This window comes from Myotis davidii, unplaced genomic scaffold (assembly GCF_000327345.1).
Source record: "Myotis davidii unplaced genomic scaffold, ASM32734v1 scaffold111, whole genome shotgun sequence".
NCBI classification, from domain to species: domain Eukaryota; kingdom Metazoa; phylum Chordata; class Mammalia; order Chiroptera; family Vespertilionidae; genus Myotis; species Myotis davidii.
The window spans coordinates 1761058-1771223 of record NW_006284347.1 but is presented as its reverse complement, the minus strand read 5'-3'; the positions used below and the strand labels follow the sequence as shown (position 1 = coordinate 1771223).

The following is a 10166-nucleotide window of genomic DNA, read 5'->3' as shown; positions in this document are numbered from 1 at the left end:
AAAAATATATTTTATTGATTTTTCACAGAGAGGAAGGGAGAGGGATATAGAGTTGGAAACACCAATCAGCTGCCTCCTGCACACCCCCTACTGGGTATGTGCCCACAACCAAGGTACATGCCCTTACACGGAATCAAACCTGGGACCTTTCAGTCCGCAGGCCGACGCTCCATCCACTGAGCAAACCGGTTAGGGCAGACTCTATTGCACTTGATGGGCCAATCTGAGAAGGAGTGAAGCTGTTGAGTAGTCAAAAGAGTCAAGTGAGAGAGCTCTGGCTTGTCATTTAAATGCCTCGAATGGCCCTCAAGCATTAACAATTAGGGAGATGAGTGGAACCAGCAAAGGAGACCTAGTAGTGGTAAGCAGCCAGGTAGGCAATACCTCAAGGAGAACATGGCCAACATGGACAAGAGCTGCTGACAGACCAAGAAAAACAAACATATGAAGTTCAGTTTTGGATTTGGTTACGTGGAAGCTATTGCTACCCTTGATGAGAAATGTTTCACTGTGGATGAAACCTGATTGGAGAGGGTTCCAGAGAGAATGGGAGACAGGAAGGGGGAAAGACATTTAGCATAAAAGAGTGACAAATACATAATACAAATAAACTAACATACCAGTAATAATAATTTTGGCTTTAAAACCTGGATATATCATCAAAACATCTGGAAGATGGAGGAAGAAGGCCAATAAAGTAAAAGCATATAAAATGACCATGCACTACCTTTTCATTCTGAAATTTCTTTTCATTTTAAAAAACAACTGTACACTCCAATCTGCCTGAGCCTGGTCACATTTAATTTGACCTTGAAGTAGAAATGACATGCAGACACTGATCCTGACCTCATGCAGATCATTCCACCCAGAGGAGAACCCAGGGGTTCTCGGTGAACGCACACTTTGGGGGGCCGTGGGAATAGAAAGGCTTTGATCAGCTATCCCTCCCCCAGCACAGACCGGCCAGCGCATTTCTGTGAGCAAGAGGATCTATGCACAGACTGTCAAGCTTTTAAGCTCCCGGTGCAGACTCTGCTCACGCTGTCCCTCCTTCCCAGGAGGGAAACGCACACCAGCTCACTTATCCTTTATGGCCTTTCACTTAGCATGAGTCACATAGATTCCAATTGTAACCGAGATCAAAATCCCAACAAGGTCACCAGGAGATTTGCCTGGATAGAGGCAGCTAAATCAGCCCCCAAATCTCTCATGAGCCAGGTTAGAAAAAAAATGAAAATCCCAGAAGCTGTTTTCCACTAAAGCACGTGCGGGCATTTCCAATGCTCTACCAAGCATTATGCTGATTACACTGTTCAGAGGTTTATAAACTGGAGCGGAGATTAAGTAAATCATGGTCTTGACTGACAATGAGAGCATATATTTTTAGAAAGCTCAGGATCTTAGATTGGGATTTCTGTGTAACCACACGTACAAAACAGTAGGCACCACTGATGGACAGCATCTGATACATGAAGCTCTGCCTTCAACATCTACTTATACGGCCTCTGATTAAAACATCCACTTCACTTTGCAAGAGAAAAAAATGGTGAAAGAAGCGAACACGTCGGCGTTTTATGTTTTTATGGACTGTTATGTATTTTCATCTAAAGCAGGGTTGGCAAACTCTTTGCTGTAAAGGGCCAGGTACTAAATATTTTTGGCTTTGGAGTCCACACAGTCTTATCCAACTACCCAGCTCTGCCATTTCAGCAGGGAGGTGTCTATAGACAATGCAGACATGACTTTCTTTCAATAAAATGTTGTTTACAAAATCAGCTCACCATTATTGAGCACTCAACGAGGAGCATTTACCAAGTACTTCATATGTCTAAAGATTTTATTTATATAATGATCATTTATATCTCTCAACAGGAACTGCAGGGGCTCCCTAAATCCAGACCAAATCTGAGTGTAAGAAATATCCCATTATTGGTTAATAATGAAACAAATATCCATCTTTAATACCAGGATGTTAGAAATCCAAACAAAGCACAATTAACCTCATTTTTCAAACTTGAACTCAAGCCCAGAACAAGAGGGAGCAATGGCCCTGTGGTCACTGCTAAATCCTTGGTTCCCAGTGGTTTTAATGTTCAAATCTCACCATGACTACAAGAAGGGCGGTCTTAACTTGCCCATACAGAACGCACAGGGCAGGTATGAGGAACTGTTACCCTAAAATTCTGCTCCTGATTTTTCGGGGAAGGGCCTGTTGGGGCTTTGACTCACGATTATAAAAGGATGGTGACTCTTGGGAGTGAGTGCCCTGGAGAGGTTGCACGGAGGATCCAGTTTCTCAGAACTCTGGACTATTTCTATTCCTGGAGCAGTAATCCTCACCGTGCTCCTGTCACTGGCTACGGTGGTGTGCAGAGCAGCAGATCTACATGGTCAACTGGAACTCAAATTCTAGCTGCAGACTTGTAAGACAGCATAATCGGGAGCTGTATCGCTCATCCAGGCCTATGAAGATTGCTGTTGTCAGTCCTACTGGCTTAGACCTCCTTCTGCCCCTGCATTGCACCCATTCGTTAGCCTAATAAAACAAATGCCAAATACGTAGAAACCCCATCTCATAGTTGACATTTAGAGCAAAGATTTGCCTTGTGTTCCCCACCTACCCAGGTCACCTGCAACCTGCCCATCAGTCCTGCTGTTAGATGCTAGTAAGTAGCCCCCAAACCTGAGAGACTCATTTGTATCTCAGAGTACCCACCTGGAACACAGACACAACATGTATGAAGGATCTTGTTTAAGATTCTTGGAGAAGCCCTAGCCGGTTTGGCTCACTGGATAGAGCATCAGCCTGGGGACTGAAGAATCCCGGGTTCCATTCCGGTCAAGGGCATGTACCTTGGTTGCAGGCACATCCCCAGTAGGGGGTGTGCAGGAGGCAGCTGATCGATGCTTCTCTCTCATCGATGTTTTTAACTCTCTATCCCTCCCCTTCCTCTCTGTAAAAAATCAATAATATATATATATTTTTTTAAAAGATTCTTGGAGAAGTCTGTTGCCTTTGCCTGGAATGCTCTTCCCACAGATCTTTGCATAAAGGCTGCATCTCATCATTCAGGACTCTGCTCATGTCATTTCCTTACAGATGCCTTCCCTGAGCCCCTACCCATAATCTGGAGGGACATTGTCTCTGCCACACACCCAGACACGGGTATGTGTGAATGTGAGCTTGCATCCTGCCTTTGCTACTGCCGACCACACTTCATCTCTTTACCCTGATCTGTTTTCTATAGAGCATTTACCATTACCGGAAATCCCCTTTCTCTCCCTTCCTCCATTCATGCAATATTTATCCATATCCCACACAAATGGAAGCTATCCATTGGCAGCCCTGGGTCTTACTCAGGGTTGAGCACTTGGGTGGCATAGTTCTTGGGACAGCTGTCACCCCAGCCTCTGGAAATGGGATGGCAACAGTGCCCTCTCATTGTATAACCAACAGCCCCCCCACACACACACACACACATTCCACAGTGTTCCCCGGGGTGCTTGTTCATAGGTGTATCCCCAACACTAGGTTCACAGTAGGTGCTAGATGTATATTTACTGAATGACTGAATTACAAAATGAAGACATGAAACAAGATCTTTCTGTAAATGAGTCTATAATGGAAACCACTGAATATGAAAGCAAGAATTGGAGTTTGCCTGTCCATCTATACAGTATTTCTCAATCTTGCACCTACTGACACTTTGGATGAGACACTTCGGTGTTGTGGGGGCTGTCCTGTGCCTTGTAGGATGTTCAGCAGCGACTCATGACCTCTACCCACTAGATGCCAGTAGCTTCCTTCCTAACTAGTTGGAACAATCAAAAATGTGTCTAGATGTTGTCAAATGCCTCCTGCGGGCAAAGTCGCCCCTGGTTGACAACTACTGGTTTCATCGGTAAGTATTCATTTCTGCCAAAACCAAAGACTCCCTTTGCTCAGATCTAACAAAGTAGAGGTTTAGCCATGCAGACTGGACACATGATCCTGACGTACTAATTAACTTGTATATATCAAATATGTAAAACCCCACCAAAGAAATGGTGTCAAGCTGAATGTTTGCCTATACCATTTTGCCAGTATTATTCATCCAGTGCTAAAGAAGGGTCCATATTAAATAGTACAGTCAATTTAAATAAGTCATAGTTGACAATAGCTAATTGCCAGTGGTGATAATCAATCTCTGTCCTATTTAGCTGGTTAAAGTGGAATCTTTTGTCCTATCACCAAGCATTTCTCTTAATCACACTGCCTAGAATTATGCAAATGAGACCATATAACTCACTTTTTCAAATTTCCCCCAGTGAATGAATTAGTATATCTAATGTGGTCTGTATTCCTTGCAAAGAAACCAACTGGCAGGTCAGAAACACCACCCTCACTCCATTGAATTTTACACTTAAAACAGGTAAAGAGGTGGCATGCAAATTACATCTCAATAAATCTGTTTTTAAAATTTTCAGTAAAAAAACGAATGCCTCTAATACTGTAATATCTTTCTGTTGCTAATGAGATAAGCTGTCTCAAGCATCATGTTTTATGTTTGGACCTCAGAAAGGACATCTGCTAATGCAGAGGTAACTACTGGGTTAACACAATTGCCATTAGGATGGGACAATAACAGTTTTTTTTTATTCCTTAAAATACCCAGGTTGGTCTGTATCATATCACCATGATGAGGATTGATGTTTTGACTGCTGAGTGCCTTTCTTAGTTATTATGACTTGAGTTCCATAAATTACCCAGATAATGGTATTAATTCTCCACTCTCAATGGAAAGACTGGGCCCCAGTGACTAATAGTCCTGGGCTCTGCTCCATTGGCTGGAGAATAAATGTCACAAGCTTATGTGCCTACATACAGCAGGTAAAAATGAGTTCCTTCTCTCTGAGTCATTTGTTCAGCCAATGTTCTGACAAATCCACCACACATGAGCCCTTGTACTTAGCACTGTGAGTTACAAGATGCTGGGGTCAGTCCTTACGTTTGGAGATTCTACAATTTGTTTAAGAAATCAAACTGGAACATTTTTAAAAGAGATTGGAGATTTTGATATGTTAAAATCTACATTGTAAAGCAACTGCAAATAATTAGACATTTATTATCTATTATTTTAAAAATCCAGCAATCTGAACTTCCTAACAAAGACTAAGATTGGGTATGTTGCATTTGTCAGAAGGAAGATCTAGAACAGGAGTCCTCAAACTTTTTAAACAGGGGGCCAGTTCACTGTCCCTCAGACTGTTGGAGGGCCAGACTATAGTTTAAAAAAAAACCATGAACAAATTCCTATGCACACTGCACATATCTTATTTTGAAGTAAAAAAACAAAATGGGAACAAATACAATATTTGTATTTGCATGTGGCCCGTGGGCCGTAGTTTGAGGACCCCTGATCTAGAAGGAGAATAGTGAGGTCAGACAAGCACTCAGGAAGTGGAGGCAGTTCCCTGCACAGTCACTCCTTCCAACCTGGCTCAGTCCCCTGCACATTTCCTTTTTCTCCAGATCATTTCCATCTGAGCATGGAGGAAGCAGAGCCTATGACTGTTAGTCACTAGGGCCCAGTCTCTACATTGAGAGTGAAGTGGAGAATTAACACCATTATCTAGGTAATTTATGGAACTCAAATCATAATAACTAAGAGCAGAACAGTTGCTACAAGCACAATTCACTTTATAGACTACCTACCAAGGATTGGTCTGCTGTACTTCAAGTACCATCGGGTTATGCTGGGAGGGCCACATGATGAAAAGAACAAAGTCTTTGACCTCTACAACCTTCTGGATCGTTGGTTAGCTTTTCAATTCATTTGCCCTGTGTAGACATGGCTTAAAAAGATAATATATTTTAGTCTCTGGGGCAAAGAAGGGTATGTAATTTACGGGGCCTGGTTATTATTCATTTATATCTAGAGTGCCTGGTAAAAGCAAGAATTCCAAAAATATTTATTGAATAAATCAATGAAGCAATAGATATGCTGTATAGATAAAAATGGGTTACCCCAAATCCTTGCATTTTTATACATCTTCATAGTCAGGTATTTTCTTGTTTAGTTTGTCATTTTATCCCCAAGTCAACCCAGAGTAAGGTGAGCAAGGTAATGATCTCAATCTTATTTTAGGTTGAACTTCAGAGACCCAAGACCACACATTTAGCAAGTTATAGAGTGAATGACAAATCCATGTGTGCCTTATAGGAATCATAAGCTCTATCCAGCTTATAATCATTCAGGAACAACAGAAAAATGGGTTAGGGGCCTGACACACACCAACGGTTCCTGGGCCAGAGAGACTTGGTAGGTCAAAGCGAAAGTCCAACCACGTCTCCCTTTGCAGTGGGAAAGCAATTAAGAGAATTCAGCATGCTAGTGGCAGCTGGGGAGCTGGCAGATTCCTCAAGAGAAGGACTGTAAGCAATGTCATAGGCCAAGAAGATGGATGGGGCCCATTTATGCACCGGGGCTGACATATAAATGGAATCCTGCCCGGTTTGACTGCCCTTTCTTCAAAGATGTCATTGACAGATGAGTATCTAAATGTTTTTGTTTAAAAATGAAAACAAGAAAAAAAGAAAAAAGAGAATAAAACAAAACAAAACAAGAATCTCTTTCTACTCCAAATAGACACATGTAGCTGGCGCGCATGAGAATGCCCAATGGGGCATGGGACCCATGCAGGCCTTTTAAAGGAGTCCTTGATAATTATTTGCAAAATTGTTCACCTTTCTTTTCAGATAAATTTCAATTTAACGCAAGGGTTTCATTGAAACCCCAGATGACTGCCAGTTGGCTGTATCCCATCTGCTGGTGGGGGACAAGCCTGCTCACAGATGCCACGCTCACCTGCCAAAACAAGGCTTCTTCCCCAATTAAAACGGCCCCTTTTATTTTTAGAGTGGTAAACAATGTCTACTTAATTTGAGGAAAACACGCAGAAGAAAGTTACGGAACCTAATCACGCAGTGACATGATGGGTGAGTCAGAGTCCGTGAAACTTGGGGGAGTACTGGAGGGGCCACTCTGCCTGTGGAGACAGAAAAAGGTCCTCCCGAGGTCATTGCCTTCATGGTGCTGCCTCCGTGGCAGCCTTCAAGATCAAACCGAGCAAATCTGTTTTATTTTATGTTTACCAAACATACTATAAGAAGGAAGATTAATAATCACCATTTTTAAAAGGTAAGAACTAAATACAGTTCCTCAGATAACCTTGTGTCTTTATCTTGTTCTGGAATTATCTTTTGAAAATAGGGACACTTATCTTTTGCTCAGTTGACACTTACCAAGTAGCAATAAGCAGGAGGACGTCTTTTCCACCCACTCAAGTTGGGCCAACCCTGCCTGTGGTCCCTGGCCAGGTATATATCTCAACAGCAGATCAACAAACCCTCTGGAGAAGTCACGTTCTTCTCCAGACTGGATGTGCAATGCCCTGGCTGAGTCCATTTCATCCTTACTCAGCCAAACAGACATTTATGAAATGCAAGATATTTAGAAACTTCTGAGCATCGTTTACAACTTGGCAGAAGTGGCTTGGATGGGCACAGTCACCTTAGGGCCAACACAGACCATTCATCGTGATGATTGAGTGAGAAACCCAAGGAAATGATTTAAAAAAGAAATTTCAGACAGATAGACAGACAACCTAGGTCAGACCATGCCACCGACAGGTGTATGTGGCACCAGCTGCGGGAGATAACGAACCCTAGCTGGCTGGGTCAGCCTGGAGGTTGGCAAGTCTGACCTGTTTTAAGCACAAATAAATCTTGCTGAGTTAAAATAACGATCCTACCTCTTACTTTCCTCAAGGAACATGAGAACGAAGTGACAAATTTTGGACAGCAGCTGTGAATCCTCAGAGTCCTTATCTCCTGGCTGATTAGTTGCAGGTCTGCCTCGTTTAAGATGAGCTACAGGTCAGATACATAAGACCCTCTTCCTTGCTATGCCCAATAACCCATGAGCATCCAGGGCAACTGTCCCCAAATCTTTCAATGCCTGCTAATATAATCATGATGCATAGGCTAAGTCGGAAATCCGGGGGAGGTTGGGAGGGGGAGGGGGGAGAAAAACCCAGTGTTTCCCAGCCGAAGAACAACCACTTCAAACATGCCTGCTCTATTTGCAGACCTTACCACAAACCTTTGGGAAGACACAGAAGTTGATGTTCAAAGTCACCCTCCATAGAAACTATTGATTCCCTTCGGTAAATCTAGCCAATGTCAGGATGATGCTTGGAAGCTCTCACCCATCCATCAACCGATGGATTCAACAATGATTTATCAAAAACAGATGATGTGCCATTTTTCTCAGCAGCTGTCCTCCCAGGAGGGCTTGTGGCAGTTTTTGGCCCTTAGGCCAGACACCAGTGAAAGCCCCAGCCAGCCACAGACACCTACTGACACTCCTGAGATTGAGAGAGATGGGAAAAGCCAGAGACAGGTTTTTTTTTTTTTTTTTTTTTTTTGTGTGTGTGTGTGTGTGTGTGTGTGTGTGTGTGTGTTTTAAAAACAATTTAAGACTCTCAATCATAAAATGTTCTGGCTTTCTCAAACCCGGCCCCTGCAGATACATTTAACTCTAATTCCTCCAGGGGATTAAGGTGATGAAAATATCAGGCTCGCTGGAGAAGGGCACATTTCGGCTTGTATTTGCCTAAAACAAACCTGTAATCTCCTCGTATGCCCACTGTGATCCTAAGGATGTGGAAGTGGGAATGGCGCTCACTTTAAATGCACATGCCACCTACTGCCGGGAAAGCTTCCGCACAGCCCAGTGATGTCTGGGGGTTTATGATTACAAGTTCTGTGTTCACATCAAATATAACCAGCTGTCAGAGCCCTGGGTTGGAGGAGATGACACCAGGCTGAAAGGGGAGTGATTTAAAATTGTTTTTCCTTTGAAAACCAACTTCCCGGTACTCAGAAGTAGTTGAGTGGCCAGATAAGTGGATGCTGCACTTGCTTTATATTCATTCATTGCAATCCACTGCTTACCTGCCACCACGGGCGATTTCCGCTCATCCAGAAGCTGGATGGAGGTACTCGCTGTCACCACATTGCTTTTGTTGACTGTTCCTGCAAGAAGAAAAAAACAGAAATGGAGGGAGTTAGAGTGCATATGTTAAGAAAGTCATCGTACTGGCTCACAGTCACCGATTCTGCAGATGGTGCTGGGGCTGGCATCCCAGAGCCCAGAGCTGGCCTGCTCCCTGCACAGGTGCTGGGCAGCCAGTCCGCCCCACAAGAGGCATCAATACCGAGTGAGTCCTGACCACCTGCCCTGGGAGCACCCCGCCTCTTCCCACCAGGATGACTGGCCACCGTGGCGGGGCCACCTTTTCTCTAATTTGTGGTTACGAATTGCAGCGTTTACTTGCATCGGTAATCACATTCATACTGTGTTTCTGAATATAGCCAGGGAGAGCTGCATGAGATGGAGTTTTAAAATTATTTTTCGAGTTGAGGACTTCAGGTCTGATTTATTGGTTGCAACTTGACTGACTTATAACATTCTAACTTTAAGTCCACTTTTTCTGAGCAAAACCATTCTAAACAGGGATAGAGCTGGAATACAATCCTGACTCCAAACTCTTCTGACTGTGGTAACAGTAAGGCATCGCTATAAAGAGATTTCCAATCACTCACAATGGTTCAATGCCCATGGAGTGAAAGATGCTGAGCCCACATTCCCAGCCAGTTCCCGCCACACAAAAGGTGTGCAAAGAATGGGAGCCAAATGGAATCAACTGCTTTGGGAAAGTGGGAGGAGGCAGACCTGCATTTGAACAGCCCTGTGACCGAAGCAATGGAGAACTTTGCCTGGCCCCAGTCTCAGCTGGAATGAGAACCAGCTTCCTCCCCAGTGTCCACAGGTCCTCAGCACACAGTCAGAAAGCGAGAGGAGCTCCCCCAGCAACGCTGGTGGTGCTGAACATTCTCCCTAGTCTAAAGGGGCCACGAAATCTCTGAAGATATTATGTCATCCAGAACTTTACCAGGAAAAAGGTAAATCCCTTTGCATTTATGAATTCATTGAAAGTTCAGTGAAAACCCCACTTGCCAAAAGCCATAATTAATCAGAATTCTTTGTAGGAATAATAACCGAGCAAACTGAAATGAGAGGCTTTCTCTCACCCCCCACACCCACACCACCCCCCCCTCA

At 43.6% G+C, this 10166-nt stretch overlaps 1 protein-coding gene across 1 annotated transcript in view; it reads right to left on the bottom strand.

The window, feature by feature from the left end:
- The window catches only part of CACNA2D3 (calcium voltage-gated channel auxiliary subunit alpha2delta 3), an 817122-nt gene that overhangs the window by 162163 nt on the left and 644793 nt on the right, over window positions 1-10166 (bottom strand). The window contains exon 26 of the mRNA XM_006754680.2: window positions 8999-9079. Within this exon, the coding sequence (XP_006754743.1) occupies window positions 8999-9079 (81 nt within the window). The remainder of the gene's footprint in view (window positions 1-8998; window positions 9080-10166) is intronic.